Source organism: Anas acuta, chromosome Z, assembly GCF_963932015.1.
Source record: "Anas acuta chromosome Z, bAnaAcu1.1, whole genome shotgun sequence".
NCBI lineage: Eukaryota > Metazoa > Chordata > Aves > Anseriformes > Anatidae > Anas > Anas acuta.
The window spans coordinates 49,508,509-49,527,741 of NC_089017.1; the positions used below are offsets into that span (position 1 = coordinate 49,508,509).

Consider the following 19,233-nt stretch of genomic DNA (forward strand, 5'->3'; position numbering starts at 1 on the left):
AAATTAATATAAAAGGGCAACTATGTTTTAATTCCATGCAGCTGAAGCCATTCCATTTCCTAGCCAGCAACTGCACGCCATTCACTTGTCACATGCATATCTCCACCTGGGCAGTGGGGCAATGCTTCAGGCATTGCTAGTGTTTTATTTGAGTAGGATGGGTTATAGACATATTGATGACAACCATGTAATGTTGTTTCAGTCACACTGGGTTTGTTCAGTGCTATTATGTTATGCTGACTAGGTCCTTATGTTCTTGAGAAAAAAAAAATGGGACAAGAACTTCCAGCCTGACAGGATTTCAGTTAGTTTCTCTGCTTTTATTAACAAGCATATAATATTAATTGGCAAAACACTGGATACAAGCTTCACTATCATAAAATCAAAACATTAAGCAATAATCCAAAAAGGCTTATTCAGACAAAACTAGCCACCAATAGTACAAAAATACACAGCAACACAAAGCATAAAAAATTGTAAACTTTCAAATGAAGCTAAGCCAAAAATATGGTTTTACACTGTGACAGTTTCAATATCTTTATTATGCCATATATGAGGATAAAGGCTTAGTGGTTGCACTGGCTTATTGTCCCTTAACTGTGAAATAATCTTGTTGCAGAAGGAAAGAAACTCTCCTTTTGTTTGGATGACTGAACTTGAATTCATGATTCCAGTAAACCAATGCTTTGATTTTCAAATAAAAATTGGGGAAAAACAAACAAAAAGTCAAACAAACATCAGCCCAGCCTTTAAAAATCAGGACTCCATCCTTCAGCTACACCTGACTTCGCATGAATGAGCCTGGGTGTTCCTGTGGAACCATCCAGGTTATTTGCAAAGTTACCAATGGCAGTGCTCACAGGACACTTGGTTCCTACCCTACCACTCTCATCTGGGTGCGTCGTTGTGACCTTGAAAGATATCCTAAATGAAAGATTTCCTAGAAGCCCTATGGATGGATCAAACACAGATCAAACAGCAAGACTGGAGCTTTAGTTTGTATATAAATAAATTGTAACTCAATGGTAAAACATCGTTAGCTTGCTGCAAAAAGCAAGTTAAAGCAAGTTCATAGAAAGTGTTTGTACTGATTGCAAGTTTAGATGAAAGCAGAGACTGAAGTATTGTTCCCATGTTCCTTAATGTTGTTCTCTCTACAGCTTTTAACTTCAGCAACAGATGTCAAAACTTCTCAGTTACAGTTAATTATATCTTATGCAGAGATTCTAGTGTATAGAACAATTTTTTGTCCTGTTATCAATGTTACACAAAGGAACTGAATTGTAGGTTGTATTAGCATCTCCAGTGAAACATCCAAACCGAAGTGATTACCTGAGGAAAGAGAGAAACTAGATTCTTCTGTACAGCCCAGCCTTCTGTACAAAATGTATCTTAAATCTTGTTGAGAATATAACTTACTAAGATTCATCTGCTGATGTACAGACTGGTTGGCTTTTTCCTATTACATTTATCTCAATGGTAAGATGCATAATGTTGTAAAATTGGCTCATTGTATGGTTACTTTTACCATCCTGTAGGAAAAAAAAAAAATTAAACGAATCCCCTAGGACTATTAATGCTGTTATGAAGACAATAGAGCCAGATAAGCTTTCAAAGGCTCATAGCCTATTGGAAAAAATAGCACCATCATAGTTGTAGTCTGATATTTTTTATGGTCCCATATCCCCAGAGGTGATAGTGTTGTAAACACTATTGCACAACCAATAAAAATAAATATTCCCAGGTTTGATGGTATACAAAGATACCAGACATAACAATGGCACAAAACATTTTCAGATAGGCTGCAAGTCTTGCCGATTGCTTCCACAATTCACATTAAGGTTTCTTGCAAGATCATTTATTTCAGAATATTGCTGACAGATAGTTCTTGTACTTACACAAATTTATATCCCACACTCCACTCTTAAAATAAAGAATAATCAAAACCAACATCCCCAAGTAACAGCCCCAAATAAAACCCCATTTGAACAAATCAAAAATGCCATCTACAGTCCTTTTTAAGTTTAACGGTAAGTAGATGCTACATTTACAATTTAAACATATGCCTAATAAATGCATGTTTCAAACCTATTGCACAAAAACATAAGTAATGCTCTTTATCCATATAAAACAAAAACATACAAATAAAAGCTACTTAAACTCAATGTAAAAGGAAGAAGCTTGTAAAAACATCTTACAATTTCATTTTATATGCCCGTAAATAAAGTTGGACCATTGAAACCAAAAATACTTGGATGGTAAAATAAGACAGAAGGTTTAAAATAGAATAAATAATTTTATAAAGTTAATTTTTAAAACCCCAAATCTTATTTAAATTCAATATTATATATTCTATCTGAATTCTCTGTTTTTAATGAAACTATATTTAATGAGACTCTGATCCTGGGTGATTCATCAGTCTCATTGCTGCTGAGGATAATGTAACAAGATACTTCTTTACTGTAATTATTTACCAGCATAAGCAATTGTGAAAACTACTTCACAGTAATGCCATCTTCAAAGAAATCCAAAATAAACTGAACAGGATCTCGCTACGACAGAGATATCTATGCTGAGTCCAACTTTCAGTTCAACTTTGAACAGAATCAGGGTCATTTTACCCAATATAATCTTGATATAAATTAACTGTCTCCTAGGCTTCACAGAAGTGAAACAGAGCTCTGACCCAAAGGAGGCCTCCCTCTCAGTTCAATTCAATTGCATTGTAGTCTTTTAGTAAGGCTAGAGTAAATAAATATATGGTCCAGACACAATCACACCCCTCCTGAGGGAAAGAGTTACTATACCAAAGACACTATGACATATGATTTAGAAAAATAACAGGGGTTTCTTTCTTTTTCTTTTCTTTTCTTTTCACTGATGAGGTTTTATCAGACTAAACACATTGCAAAAGCAGTTGCACACAAATCTGAGGAAAAAAACTCCCAAACATTTATAGATATTAATACTGTCTTGAATTTACCTGTCTATATAGGTATCAACAGAGTTTTCAACATACTGATAGCACCATAATAAATTCAAGTGATTCTAAAGAGGGCTAACAACTTCCAAATATATGTTCTGCACTACAGATTTTTGTTTTTGTTTTTTTACAGAAAACGATAGATTGGAAAGGCTTATGAATTTGCTTGTTTGCTACTGAGTCCTCAGCTGTACAACTACACAGTGGAAAGTGCTAAAATCCTAACATACTTTAACAGCACTGCATCAATGTCTGGATGTACAAAATACTTCTGCAGTACACTCATTCTGAGGTAGACAGATCTCATGCACGTGTGTGTGTGTGTGTGTGTGCACGTTTGTGCACACACATAAACACACAAAAACTATCTTAACCAGGATGCTGTCTAGGGGATTTAATTCTATGTCTACGTCAGGTACAGCCAGTATCTGTACATTCGGGGTGTACAGAAGGTGGCAGTTTATAGTCGTGTTAGTATTCTCAGTGCTTCACTGGCTATAGCCAGTCCCTCATTTACACTAGGACAGTAACAACCACATGAACAGCTCGAGAAAGGCCCAGTATGCCAGTTTGCATATGCATTCACACCACCTGCATTCAGTGTTTTCATAAAAAGGTAGACTCAGGATCTCATTTGTTCTACCAATTCAATAAATGTTAAATACAGGTGAAAGCTGAAATACATATATGAGTATGGAGACAGTAAGACAAAACCAGAGCCACATTCCAATTGCATCGCTCTGTGTGCATGCACACACCCACACACAAGGCCTGGATGTGGACCAGACGTTCAGATCTAGCTACTTTGTGCCCTTGTTTGCAGGGACAGCATCTCTTTTTAGCCTTCATTTGGGTCCCATCTCCATCTTTCGGTAGGCTTCCTTTCTTTTTCTGCTTGCATAACTTTTGATTTCCCTTCCATTCACATCTGTGACTATACATAAAAATGAAAAATCCTGTTTTCAAAGATAAACAAAAACTGGAACATCCCTTCTGCAGCAGCAGATCTAAGAAAGGAGAGCTGAAGACTCCGAAGAATGAAAATGCAGGAGATATGCTGAGGAATGTGGTGCTTTGAAAACTCAAGAGGAAGATGACTGAAAATACTTAATAAAGCTCTTGTGATATCAGCTTCCTGTTATCGGTAAAAAGTAATACTTCGTTGCAGAAGAGGGGAAGGAGCACAGATAGAGAAAGCAGGGCAGCTACAAGCAGGCTTACTTTCTTATCCAAAGGCAGTTTATCAAAAAAAAAAAATAGTAATAATAATAATAGGTATAGCAGCTAGCATTTTCAGCTGACTGGAAAATGCTTCTGAAAGTTAGAAGGTTAGCTATTTCCAGATGCAAACTGTATATCGGGAGTTCTAAGTAACTTACACCCTGGCACACAAATGCTCTCACATCTGTACTATACATGCTATACAGTACACATCTTGCAGAAATCAGTTTCAACAACTGTTTTTAAAAAGCTGACAATTACAAAAAGCCTTACAAACAGTGCAGTGAACTCTGCTAAGTGCTATTGAGGGTGCGCTCCATAACATACATGTAGGTTTATATGTGTATAGATATGTACACACATACACAGCATATATGTCACCTTGCATCCACTAGGGCTGATGCAAGTAAAATTACGAGTTAAGGCCAGAAGGTGCAAAAATAATCTTGTCTGACCCCCATAACATCTAGTAATTGTCCTGAAGAAAAAGGTATGGTTTCATAAGAAAACAGGTGAAGGAAATATAAAGCTGTTCATAAAATATAAAGCTGCTCTTAATTACCTAAGTAACTTTTAATCACTAAAAATTGTGCAATATCACCCAATGTTGTTCAAGAGCCAGGGTTTCAACAGTCAGTGACAACAAATTCTCTCTAAAGTAAAAACTGATTTCTGCAAGCCATAGCTAAATAAGAAATATGTATTTATATATATTTGTTAAAATTCACAAATCTAGCACTTTTGAGTACTTGTCATGATGTGATGCCATGGCAAAATATCAGGGCACACTAAAAATCAACTGCAGTGACTGTTGTTAATCTTACCAAATCAACATGCAAAAGGGGCATCAAGACTTTACCAAAACAGAAAGTGGGGGAAAGCAACAATTGGGCAAAATTAACAAACTCATTGGTTTCCCAGATTTTCAGAAGTTTTCAATGCAGCATAATAAATATCACCAGTCACTATATCATTAGTTATTTTCAATGATCTACAGAACAACTTGATTAAAGCCAATGCAATCAGGCATACTATATAACACAAGAACACTTTGCAAAAATATAGTTTTTAAATATTCAGAATGTGAGAAGTAACTAAATGCAACTTGGTGTCAAAAGCAACATTTTAAAACCACCCCACAACATTCTAACTTATTTCTGTGTAACTGTAAGAGATGAATCAGGCTGAGCTACATGGAACTGTGAAGTGTTTTCAGTATCTGTAAACTTAGTGCTGGTAGTGTCTTGTTGAGTTGCAATTTCTTTCTTTCGTACAAAATAAGTATAAATATTTTCTGTCCGGAAATCTAGGTAACACATCCCTAGGAGAAATATTCAGAAGGACAGTCCGCTATGAAAGCACTACAGTCTTCCAAAATTATTCGGCTGGTTTGTGTCATGTGATTAGTGATGCACTAAGAAGGTGCCAGATGATAGTCTCTGCAAAAAACTCTGTCCAGAAGGACAATAAAGTTCTCTTACAGCAAGTCCATTTTGGGTCTGTAATGTAGCAGTAGAGGTGCTTTCTGCAAGACAGAAATATAAGCTAAGTTAAGAAACAAAACCAAAATTAAACTTTTCAGTGCATAAAGTTGCAAAAGTAAATTTCAGTACACAAAAGTACAAAATTAAACTTTTCAGTACATGTTTTATAAAACAAAGCTTAAACAAACTATCAGAATAGCTGTTCTGTGCAAAAGCATGCAGTACTTATTAACTGTAATAGTGTAAAAGCACATGGCACTTCATACTTAACAGGTCTTACTCAATTCTTCTTCTGTGAACGTATCCATTGCATTTTGAAGTATAGGTAAACTTACAACATTCATAACATCCTGCATCAAGGAGCTGTGTATCCTGTAAAGAATTGCTTCCATTTGTTTGTTCTGTAGCTCCCACCTGTGAGTTTTCATTTTATGCCCTCCGCCTCTTTCACTTGAGATGGCAATTTATGGTTGCCTTTTCCATGTGACTCAAAATTCCACAGATTTACATAATAAAGTTAAATACAAGACTTCTACAGATGCATATAAATTAGTGCTCTTTTTCAATTCTTCATTTTTCCATAAAATTCCTAGCATTTGCTTTTTTTCTTCTTCCATCTGGTTTCAAAGCCTTGAAAATTCAGCCAGCTTACAATCCATCATTTTATATATGAAGTTGAGCCCACTGCTATCCCCAACATGTATTTTTACATTTACCTACACTGAACTTAAGTTGCTTATTAATCTCCAGTCACCGAGAACTGTAAAGGTTTGCTTCAATCCTTTCTGATCAATCTGTCTTCACTATCCCAAATAACAACAGCATTGTAATTGAGCTGTTATTGCATTAATCAGACCCTTCCTGGTCATTCAGGAAGGGATTCTAGTAGGATTCTAATTGTGACCTCTCCATGTTTCAAAGACTGACCACTGACTTCTATTCTGCATATGCAAATCAATTGTTTTTCTGCACAAAGACAGAAAAACAATTCTGTACTCTCACTTGCACCTCTTCCAGATATGCAACCAAAGTTCCTAGCACTTATCTCAGTGTACACTACAGGTTTATGTGTTGTTGTTTGTCCATTATGAATACCAACTCCTCATTCAAATAGCTTCAAATACACATACACTGATTCTGGAGGTGTGCCTCGACTCCTAAGTGTTCACCCTTGCAATTCATTCTTATACTTGTTTCACTTGAGCTGCCATTATTGTGGTAACTTACACTCAGAATAAATGTTCCACTTTATTATTCAGCTGCGAGGGAGTTGTTAAGAGAAACCACAATCAGTAAGTCAAAGATGTACTCACTTAACAAGCCATGTTTATGCCTACTAAATACTGCTGGAATTCTCCTTAACTAATGCAGACAAACACTGCAATTACTCCCTCTCCTTGAGAAGTACATCAGCCTTCTTGAGCTAGAGAAGAGAAGTGTGTTGAAAATTTCTGCCTTGCCTGCATCACAATCTATTTTCCCACTTATACAGAGTAAAACCAGTTTTTACCTGATATAGCTAAAAATAATACTTTCTTGTGGCTTCAACTTCCTTTCCCTAAGTTGATCACAATTTGACAGTTGACAGAATATACCCTTTCTTCTTGCAATGTACATTTAATTCCTTTTGGCTTCATTTTCTTTGAAACAAAATTAATAATTACTGTTTAAGAATGTTGTATTAGGTATCTATTGAAGTATCTTTTTATTGAGTTTATAGTTACTGCAGTATAGTTCCAAATGACACACTTTATAACTTTTTTTTTATCTAGCCACTCCATGATTTACTTGGAACCACTGTGTCATACCTTAAATCTCCATCTAGTAACAACTACAAACTTGAGTGTGTGGTCCTTGCCAAGAATCTCTTCATTGCATAATATGTCCAGCTGGCAAAACAAAAAAGACAGTTAATTTGTTAGGACACCGTACATGAAACAAAACATTTCTGGCAATACTACAAACATTAGGCATTAATTTTGTCTCCAAAGACAGTGGAACCATTCATCTTGTAATTTTTCTGCAAACAAAAATTGTGTAAGGGAACTGTCTTTTCTCAATATAAAGAGAAGCAAGAATGTACCTATCTCGAATATCTTGCATGAGCTAGACTTAATTATTTGATTTAGCTTCCCAAGCAGCACTAAAGCCGTCTCCTAAAAGCTTTATATGATTTTGAGAAAGACTGATTAAATGATGAAGACAGAATCCACAAGTCCAAGGAGAGCTTTATTATTTACCACATTATGAAAAAAATTACATGAACACCAGACAGGTGCCTTTCTGCAACAAGGCTGTATTTTTTAAAAACTGTCTGCCACTCTCTCATACACTGTATTTACGTTTTTTTGTTGGTAGGTTTTTTGTTTGTTTTGTCTTTTTTTTTTTTTTTTTTTACTTTTGCAGATCCTCAGTTGTTTATAATGTTGTTAAAATAAGTTGTTTTTACTTGTCCGCCTCAGCATTGAAAGGTCTTGACACTAGAAACAGTAAGGATATAAACATAAAAACATGAGATCATATTGTAGTCAGCCCAGCACAAAAAGTTACTTTGAAACAACGCAAGGACAAAGACTCATAACTGTATAATCATAAGTATGTGCTAATGTAAGCACAAAAGAAGAGTCAGGAATGTTCTAGGTAACCTATGCTTCATTAGCATAATAAAACGCACACCCCTGGGTGGCAATCTGACATGATAATGAGCAACCCGCCTTAGGTTAAAAAGCTGGCACAGAACTCAACCACACACATTACTGAGCAAGTTATGGAACCAAAAGCAACCAATGAGTGACTCTATCCGTACCTTTTAAATTGTATAAAAGGCCTGGCACTCAACTCTGGGTGTGCTTGCTTTGTGAATTATTGCCTGGCCCCCAACTCTGTCAGATTTGAAATAAAGGTTGATCAGCAGACCTTGACTCGGTGTGCTTATCAGCTCCAATTCACTGGGCACAGACACAGCCCTTTTTCAAAGGACAACAATATAACTAATAACCAACTCAACTGCAATAGCTGAAAAAGTGATGGTGCAAAAGTGATTGCACCACAATTTATGTACCCTTTAAGAAAGTGGGAGGGATAGCTAAATAATAAAAAGGTACTCTTTGAAGTTGGTAGGAAGGATAGTAAGTTACTAAATCAGACTGGTGGAATGGAACAGAGGGCTTGAACACAAAAGCAAAGATGCACCTGCAAAAAAAAATGTCTCATTTAAAGAAAAAGAAAACACTTTTGATCAATGATGGTACATATGCCGCTGTTGGTCTACAGCCAGAAGTCAACAGAAGAGGTCGAGGCACCAGATGTTACAGTTTTGTTTCAGGAAGCTTAGCTGAGTTTGGGGATGTACTCCAACCTAAAGACAGAGTACTTTGAAGTACAGAGAAGCTAGGAAGGAAGAATGACAGAGATGCAAACCAGATCTTGAGGTTTGAGCACAAAGTTGTTGACATTTTGGACTAGAAAGCAGATGCTTGATGTGCAAAGACACTGTGAACAAGACACAAAAAAGTAGTAAATAGAGACTGCATTCCTATGTTTGCCTTAAGTGTAATTTAGAATATGAAATGGGAGAACTGTGAAAAGTTGTCTTTCTTTCTGTACCTTTCACCATAAGTTCTTCCCATGATTCCAAGTACTGTCTGCAAAGGAAAGGTAAAGTAGGTATATCATAACACTGCTTGTGATAGGCAGCAAGACTTCAGGATGAACTTCACTGACAGCATAGAGGAAAAAAAGTATAGGAGGAACAGCCCTGCAAAACCCCGGGTGAGTGCCGCAGGAGGGCAGGAGGTGCTGCAGGCAGGCAGGCAGCAGCAGTTCCCCTGCGGGCTGTGCAGGGAGAGGCCCCTGGTGGAGCAGGCTGTCCCCCTGCAGCCCATGGGTCCCCCATGGAGCAGATCTCCACGCTGCAGCCCCCCCATGGGTGGAGGAGCCCCCGCTGGAGCAGGTGGATGTGGCCTGGAGGAGGCTGCGGCCCATGGAGAGCCCCCGCAGGAGCAGGCCCCGGGCCGGAGCTGCAGCCCGTGGAGAGGAGCCCCCGCAGGAGCAGGGGGTCTGGGGGGAGCTGCCCCCACCCGTGGGGGACCCGTGCTGGAGCAGTTTGCTCCTGGGGGATGGATGGACCCCTTGGGACAGAGCCGCGTGGGAGCAGTGCTTGAAGAGCTGCTGCCTGTGGGCAGCCCCCGCAGGCTCAGTTGGGGAAGGACGGCATCCATGGGAGGGACCCCACGGGGAGCAGGGGCAGAGAGGGACCCTGAGGGAGCAGCGGGGCTGAAGCGCTACAGACTGACCACAACCCCCATTCCTTGTTCCTCTGTGCCCCTCAGAGAGAGAACGCAGAAGAGGGTGGATGGGGAGAAGGTGTTTCTAGTTTGCATTTAGTACTCATTGTCGTATTCTGTTAGTAATAGGTAATGAATTATATTAGTCTCCCTATGTTGATTCTGTTTTGCCTGTGATGATAACCTGTTAAGTGATCTCCTCGTCCTTATCTCCACCCCTGAGCCCTTTCCATTATATTTTCTCCCCCTTTTCCTTTGAGGAGAGAGTGAGAGGGCGGTTGTGGTAGAGGTTAGCCATCCAGTAGGTTAAAAAAACAAAAATATACAAGTGCTGTATAAGCCCAAGAAAATATAATAGCTACATTCAATTGTAACATTACAAGCTGAAAGAGGAAGAAGGAAAACTTAAGTGAAAAAAGACTATAAATTGTAAATTGAAAGTGGAAAGAAAAAATTAATTTGAAGAAAAATAATGTAATTGTTTACATTAATTTCCTTAGCTTACAAAGGACAGGAAAATGGCTACATAACATATAATTTAAGAAATGGTGAATGTGTTTATTTTCTGAAAATAAAATCTGACATTGCTTTGCAAAAGAATGACCCCACACTTTCCATAGGACTTTTATCTGCAAAATCATTTTTAGAAATTAAAATATTACCTCATTAAAAGAAGAAAGATTAAGTTTTTTGGCAATGAACTTCTTTAGATGCAGGACTGTTGCTTGCGCTGAACAGCGAATCCATTTTCGTTTCAATCCACGCAATTTGCTGCTATTGCATTCCAAGCAGATGCTTACCTTCAGTAAAAAGGAAGCAGTCAGGGCAGGGTAGATCAATTTTCTGCAGTTCTCATTATGTATTCCATATGCAGTTTATATTAATGCAACAAGGTGAAAAATTGGAGTACTAATATTCCTTAAACTGAAATGCATACAGTCCAATTGATGAACACATTTTCTAAAATTTCATCAATTTAGTAATAAATACTGCTCCAACCAAAAAGGGATCTCAAAGAAAAAAGTTCTAGGAAGAACTTTTATGTTGAAAAAAGGATGCTCCAGTTCAAACTCCCAAACCACCTCTAGTTGGCAAGGACTGTACATCACAATATAGTATGAAATAAGAGAACTATTGCCAATTATTAATAATGTCTTCTACTGTAACGCCTTGCTTTTAATGTGACTGCTAAACCCAGTTTAAAAAAAATAAAAAAGTAATGCATGTTGAAAAGTGAATATAATGTTTAAAAAAAGAATACGTATAATGGATCTAACAGACTTAAAATTCTGAAGATTAGCTGCAAAAAAAAAAAAAAGAGTCTCTTCAGTTTCTATGTTTCAATTTCACTTCTTTTCTCATCCAGCTACATGTTACTTTGTCTAAACTCTTTGCAATGATTCCCTTTATGCAATAAGAGGATCTAGAACTAGGAACAATCCCTTTGAAAGTACTCATGCTTTATAATTCAAAACAAAATTAATCCAGGTTAAATTTAATCTAGACATACATAATAGGAGAACATAAAAGGGAAGGAGTGTTTATCCCAGCAGGACATTTCCCTTTCAAACATGTGTTGTATTTAAAAATTAATGGTGGATTTTCTGGCTTTCATACTATTTTTATGACATAGTGCTAACACTGTCTAAAACATGGGAGATTTAAAAAGAAATAAGTATTAAGTGAAAGTGCATGAGCTTTTATTTGTAACTATTGAAATACATTCAGTTCAATGTACCAGAATAACCTTTGGATACACCCATTCAGAACAGGACCCAAATAACCTAAATCTATGTTAAGCCAAAAGCCAATAAATAGTTTGAAACTCAAGAAAGACAGGAATATCACATTTTATGAAAGCATCTTTAAAATATTCTCCATTCCTGCCAAAACCCAAGGATTAATTTAGGGTTACACAAAAGCATCTTGCAACAATGCATTTTTTTAAAGCAGATAACAGAAAAAATAGCTTAAAAGTCAGGGCTTTTTTGATAACTTGAAGCAGTAAAGCAGTAAAATACCAGATAAAAATAAAAACATGCCCTGTGATCCCACCTGTTCATCACTTCGGTGGTAGTCATTATCCTCTTCCTGTTTTTCCTCAGAAGTTTCTTTGTTTGAATTTTCATCTGTTTTAGTTTCACCTTAGATAAGAAAGCAGATATGTAGGATATCACTCTACAGAAGCACCTTTCAATGACAATATGATTCAAAGAGCAGGGTTCAGGACTGCTATACAGAATAAACTTCCCAGCAATGCAAACTTGCTTCGGCACGGGCTGCTGTCAACCCCACACATGAAAGAAAGGAACAAGCATACAGCACAGCTTCTGCTGAACTCCTAGCAGTGGAGAAGCTGAGTGGTTTCACAGAGTCCCCTTGTGAGCACTACTACCGAGATTTCCTTCCCCAAGAGTGCTTATGCTAAAAAGAAAGATTATGCGAACAAATAAGGGACAAAACAATCCTGCATGCCTATTGTACACCACTATGAAACAATTCTGATTGTTATAAACTGAGACACACACTTCTAACCTATCTGCTTGACAATTATGAGCAGTCCCCCACCTAAGATGTAATAAATAAAAGACTGTTTACCATTCCGATGGGAATCTAGATGCTGTTTTGCAGAACATGTCTCCCCTTTGATATCCCCTGGAACTTCCATGCCAAGTTTGTGATAAAACTCCCTTTGTTTCTTCATTTCCGCTGTTAAAAATTGAAATATTAAATCCTGTAATAAAGTTCTAATGCAGCATTTCTGAAATTATTTCAAATCCCTTCTTTTGTAAGTGGAACAGGCTTGCCATCAAGGAGTGGTATTGTCAGCACTTAATTCCACATCTTTGTTATTGCATCAAGTCGTGCCCAATCTTATCTTTCAGACTTAGAATACTACAAAGTCATCCACACGGCTACGATTATAACATTTCTATTGAAATGAGATGATTTTAAATACTATGCCTTATTCTGAATCCCTCCCACAGTATTTCAGTCAAACCACTGTTTTTGAATTTTTGTTTATAGTTCTGATTTCACTATGATAGAATTGATTTTATAAAATCTATTTAAGCTTGCTTATCGACATCTAAGAAATTCATTCTTTTCAGCTTAAATAGATTAAGATATTCTATTTAAATGAAAATCACATGCAACATCAACAACAACAACAAAATACAGAACAGTTACTATAAAGTACTTGTTTAGTTGTACAGATCCAGTCTCAAAGAGGACTATGAAAGTGCAAATTAAGAAAGGACTTTTACAGTAGAGGAAAACTTCCATGAATCTAAAAGCTCCTCTGCATTACATGCTACCTCTAAATATTCTGGAAAGCTGGCACAACAGGTCTAAGCACACAATTTAAGAAGAACAAATGAAAGCTGCAGCATACAAACATGCAAAAGCTGAACTACTATTCTGTTAATACTACTTTTTGGTGAAATATCCCATCTTGCCTTTTTTTCCCCCTCAAAAAAATGACTGATTGTAAAGATATGAACCTAAGTCTATCACTAGAGATAGAACAAATGAAATAATACAGTTCTTTGCTGTATTTTTCCTCAAATTCTCCCTCACCCCCCTTCTGTATTTTCATCACTTGAAAATGTGTGTGTTGTTTTTTTAAACTGTTAAAGGAGTAAAGAATTATGTGCAAGACTACATGTAAGAAAAGATCATACCACAACTTACCTTCTTGGAGGCCTGGCACAAGTTTGTAAACAATATCTTGCATTGTTCTGTCATGACTATCAAGGAAAAAAAGGAAAAAAAAGAATCAAAACATTCAAAGCATTGATTCAAAAGATACCTGTTACACAAGTTCCAGTACAAAATTGATCTAAATGCTCTAAATTTGTTTAATTTCTAAAGCCGATATTTATATCAAAATAGAGAGGACAGTACCTAGAGAGGAATTAGGATAAAATATAGACTAAGAAAAAAAGAAAAAGGAAATTAGGGGAAGAAGTGGGTTCTTCCCCTCCTGCAACAAGGCTCATGTTGTCACTAATAATCTCAAAATGCCTTGACAACTTTGAGGTAAAAACCTTGTTACTGCGAAAGAACAGAAGCTAGTGTGTTTATCATCTCTACAGATTAATCTCTCACATTCCTCAGTTATTTAGTTAGCTGTACAGGACTTTTCCCTGTTACAGCAAATATATATACATATTAAAAAAAAAAAAAAGCAGCAAACACACACAAAAAAACAACACCCAAGAACATAAAGAAATTTGAGTTTACTCTTAAGCCAACATTTTTTTTATGAGCAACATTATGTAGCTCAGAAGCCTATATAAGGTAATGTGCCCCAAACGAAAGAAGCACAATGAACCCACACATGGCAGAACTGGAAGGGCAGCAGGATTATTTAAATTTCTAAATTGTAATTCCCATATCACAACAACAAAGCTCTGTTTTAAACCAAACTTTATCTACAGTTTGCCTGCAATTTCTAGATTATTCTACAGTAAGTTACTGTCTAAAAGAAATATAATATTATCCTAAATTCCAATTGCTGTGGTTTAACCCAGCCAGCAGCTAAACACCACACAGCAATTTGCTCACCCTCCCCCCTCCCTTGCTGGGATGGGGGAGAGAAATGGGAAAGTGAAGCCTGTGAGTTGAGATGAAGACAGTTTGTTAAGACAGGAAAATAACAATAATAATAATAACAATAATGATGATAATAGTACTAATAACAATAATGCGTACAAACAAGTGATGCACACTGCAATTGCTCACCACCTGCTGACTGACGCCCAGCCTATCCCCGAGCAGCCAGTCCCCCACCCCGGCTAGCCACCCCTATATATTGCTCAGCATGACCCCATACGGTACGGAATGCCTCTTTGGCCAGTTTGGGTCAGCTGTCCTGGGTCTGTCCCCTCCCAGCTCCTGCTGCACCCCCAGCCTACCCACCGGCAGGACAGAGTGAGAAGCTGAGATGTCCTTGGCTTGGTGTAAGCACTGCTCTGCAACAATTAAAACACTGGGGTGTTATCAGCACTCTTCTCATCCTAAGCCAAAACATAGCACCCTACCAGCTACTAGAAGGAAAACTAACTCTGTCCTAACTGAAACAAGGACATATATTGGCGCCCAACATGGGGCACGAAGGTTTGAGGTAATGACAGATCTGACCAGAGCGTGTTGAACTAAAATTAGTATTAGACCTGCTTAATAGTTGCTAGTCACAATGTTTATTCCTTTAATCTCAAATCTGCTGTGCCTGTTTTCTAAATTGAGTTTTGTAACACGTTACCTTCTGTATGTGCTCCCAGTCATGCTGTTTATCCTTTCCGGGCCCTGGTTTAAGATCATTATGGTACTGTGCGGTGTAACAGTGGCTTATGATACGATGAAATTTCTGGTCATGACTCTAAAATGGTATTTGTACTCAGCACTGTCATCAACTCCATACTTTGGAAACCAGATCTCGGAAATTATTAACAATTACACCTATTGCCTTTTTTTTGTCAGGGACCCAATCTTTAGAGGGGAAAGGGGAAGAAATTTTTTCCTATTTGTTCACTCTCCCCTTCTCCTTCACCACCCTCTTATCCTCCGAGCTTGTTATGATAGTCCTCCAAGATTTCGAATATCCTTGGGATACTCAGACCTGCATGTTCTTGTTGTTATGTCTCCTGAATGTGCTTCAGGTTTTGTTTAAGGTTAAACAACTACTTAGGAGTCTCATCCAGAGATCTGTGCTGAGGCAGGATAGTTGTGAGTGGCAGGGAGTGTGGGAGGATATGGGCTGGTTTCTAGAGCAGTGGGCACCCCCAGTGTTTTGGAAATTCACCCCTCAACAACTGCAAAATCCTAAAAACTGGTAGAACGCTTGAAAAAAGGGTGTCATGACTCTGGCAGTTCCAAAGTGACACAGATCACTGTAGCATGCTGGGGCCTGGCTCATGCCTATCAAGCTGCTATTGATACTACTGTCAACTTAGTGACAGACCCTGCGGCCACTCCAAGTCCTGTGACAGGCCCAATGGCCGCTGCGACCCCTACAGTGGACCCTGCAGCTGCTCCAGCTCCTGTGGCTGGGTCAGAGAAACAAGCTGTAGCAGTGCAATCTGTCCCTGTACAAGACAAGGTGAAAAAATTCAGGTCATTTAGAACCCAGAGAGTCTTCTGCTAGGTCTGCTAGGTATAGAGACGACGATGCTGGGCCATCAGGGATTCAGGAGGAGGAAGATGAGGATGCCGAAAAATCAACAGTAACTACCCAAAACCTATACGAGCGTGAGGTACGAGATGTGCAAAAAGATTTTAGTCGCTGTATAGGTGAGCAGCTTGTCACCTGGCTGCTCCGGTGCTGGGACTCTGGAGCCAATTGTGTGGAATTAGACGGCAGAGAAGCCAAGCGGCTGGGATCCCTTGCTAGAGACACCAGCATTGACAAAGCAATTGCAGATGGAGCACAATCTCACAGCCTCTGGAGGCGTCTCCTCTCAGCTGTGAGGGAAAGGTATCCCTTCAAGGAAGAACTTTTATGTCTACCAGGCAAGTGGACCACTATGGAGAAGGGAATCCAGTACCTGAGGGAATTAGCCGTACGGGAAGTGATTTATGAGGATCCAGACCTCAGACAAACATCCAAAGATCCAGATGAAGTCAGGTGTACACGACCCATGTGGCGGAAGTTTGTACGGAGTGCACCATCATCATATGCCAGCTCATTGGCAATAATGGCCTGGAAAGAGGATGAGGAACCCACAGTGGATGAAGTGGCTAAACAACTTTGGCAGTATGAAGAAAGTCTCTCCTCTTCCTTACAGGCCTGCGTCTCAGCTGTGGAGAAACTTTCTGAAGAGTTCCACCAACTTAAGGAGAATCTATCTTCCTCCCCACCTAACAAACCAGTGTCCACTGACCAAAAGAGAACACTTGGGAGAAACTTTCTGAAAAGTTTCACCAACTTGAAGAGAGATTCTTCTCCTCCGCACCTGTACAAAGCAGTGTCTCAGCTATCAGGGGTAGGTGTTCATCCATGCAAGGAAGACGATATGGTGGGTACTCACCCCGTGCCACCCTGTGGTTTTACTTATGAGACCATGGAGAGGACATGAGAAAATCGGATAGAAAATCTACCGCGACCCTAGAGGCACGGGTACGTGAGTTGCAAAAGAAAACAATCAGGAAAAAGGGATTCTCTGAAAAGTTTGCTGCTCCAACTTCCAGCAGACAGTCCTTCAAACACAGAAATGAAGAAGATTCTGACCAGGATTAGGGGGGCCCTGCCTCGAGTCAGGGGGAGGAAAGGGACAATCGAGTTTATTGGGCTGTGTGGATTCGATGGCCTGGCACATCAGATGCACAAAAGTATAAGGCTTTAGTAGACACTGGTGCACAATGTACTGTAATGCCATCGAGCTATGAAGGGCCAGAGCCCATCTGTATTTACGGGGTGACCGGGGGATCTCAGCAGTTGACTGTATTGGAGGCTGAAGTGAGTGTGACTGGGAATGAGTGGGAAAAACGGAGGCCGTCAAATCCCAGTGGATGTGATCAACAAAATAACAGCTATGTCTCCCCCAGCTAGCAAAAAAGAAACACAGACCTTCCTAGGTGTTGTGGGGTTTTGGAGAATGCACATCCCAAATTACAGTCTGATTGTAAACCCGCTCTACCAAGTAACCCGTAAGAAGAATGAGTTTGAATGGGGCCCTGAACAACGACAAGCCTTTGAACAAATCAAGCAGGAAATAGTCCATGCAGTAGCCCTTGGGCCAGTTCGAACAGGACCAGATGTAAACAATGTGCTCTACACTGCAGCCGGGGAGAACGGCCCCACGTGGAGCCTCTGGCAGAAAGAACCTGGGGAAACTCGAGGTCGGCCCCTGGGGTTTTGGAGTCGGGGATACAGAGGATCTGAGGCCTACTGCACTCCAACCAAAAAAGAAATATTGGCAGCATATGAAGGAGTTCAACCTGCTTCAGAAATGGTTGGTACTGAAGCACAGCTCCTTCTGGCACCCCGACTGCCAGTACTAGGCTGGATGTTCAAAGGAATGGTCCCCTCTACACATCATGCAACTGATGCTACATGGAGCAAGTGGGTTGCACTGATTACTCAGCGGGCTCAGATAGGTAACCCCAGTCACCCAGGAATCTTGGAACATCAGAGATGGAAGGCTGCTGTATGGAGTCCTACGCGACGAGTTGCAGAAGCTGCTGATCGAGAAGGTGAATCGAGTCAGTTTGCAGAAGCGAAGGCCATTCAGCTGGCTTTAGACATTGCTGAACGAGAAAAATGGCCAGTTCTCTGTCTCTACACTGATTCATGGATGGTGGCAAATGCCCTGTGGGGGTGGTTACAGCAATGTAAGCAGAACAACTGGCAGCGTAGGGGCAAACCCATCTGGGCTGCTGCATTGTGGCAAGATATTGCTGCTCGGGTAGAGAACCTGGCTGTGAAAGTACGCCACGTAGATGCTCATGTGCCCAAGAATCGGGCTACTGAAGAACATCAAAACAACCAGCAGGTGGATCAGGCTGCCAAGATTGAAGTGGCTCAGGTGGACCTGGATTGGCAGCATAAAGGTGGATTATTTATAGCCCGATGGGCCCATGACACCTCAGGCCATCAAGGTAGAGATGCAGCATACAGATGGGCTCGTGATCGAGGGGTGGACCTGACCATGGACGCTGTAGCACAGGTTATTCATGACTGTGAAACATGTGCTGCAATCAAGCAAGCCAAACGGTCAAAGCCTCTTTGGTATGGAGGAGGATGGCTGAAATATAAATATGGAGAGGCCTGGCAGATTGATTACATCACACTCCCTCAAACTCGCAATGGCAAGCGCCACGTACTTACAATGGTGGAAGCAACCACCGGATGGCTGGAAACATATCCGGTGCCTCATGTCACCGCCCGAAACACTATCCTGGGCCTTGAAAAGCAAGTCCTATGGCGACATGGTACCCCAGAAAGAATAGAATCAGACAATGGGACTCATTTCCAAAACAACCTTATAGACACTTGGGCTAAAGAGCATGGTATTGAGTGGGTGTATCACATCCCCTATCATGCACCAGCCTCCGGGAAAGCTGAACGATACAATGGCCTGTTAAAGACTACACTGAAAGCAATGGGCGCTGGGACATTCAAAAATTGGGATACGCATTTGGCAAAGGCCACCTGGTTAGTCAATACTAGGGGATCTGCCAACCAAGCTGGACCTGCCCAATCAAACCTATTACGTACTGTAGATGGGGATAAAGTTCCTGTGGTGTACGTAAGAAA

General features: G+C 39.6%; 1 protein-coding gene across 7 annotated transcripts in view; it reads right to left on the reverse strand.

Annotated features, from left to right (window-relative positions):
• Positions 1-299: 299 nt before the first annotated feature.
• Positions 300-19,233, reverse strand: part of PCGF3 (polycomb group ring finger 3) — a 56,374-nt gene continuing 37,440 nt past the window's right edge. For 6 of the 7 annotated variants that reach the window (XM_068666297.1, XM_068666296.1, XM_068666303.1 and 3 more), the window contains 6 exons: positions 13,668-13,723; positions 12,573-12,683; positions 12,030-12,118; positions 10,637-10,774; positions 7,497-7,577; positions 300-5,729 (listed from right to left, as the gene is read on the reverse strand). In XM_068666297.1, the coding sequence (XP_068522398.1) occupies positions 5,682-5,729; positions 7,497-7,577; positions 10,637-10,774; positions 12,030-12,118; positions 12,573-12,683; positions 13,668-13,723 (523 nt within the window). In that variant the 3' untranslated portion in view covers positions 300-5,681. The remainder of the gene's footprint in view (positions 5,730-7,496; positions 7,578-10,636; positions 10,775-12,029; positions 12,119-12,572; positions 12,684-13,667; positions 13,724-19,233) is intronic. The other variant, XM_068666302.1, reaches the window with a different exon arrangement.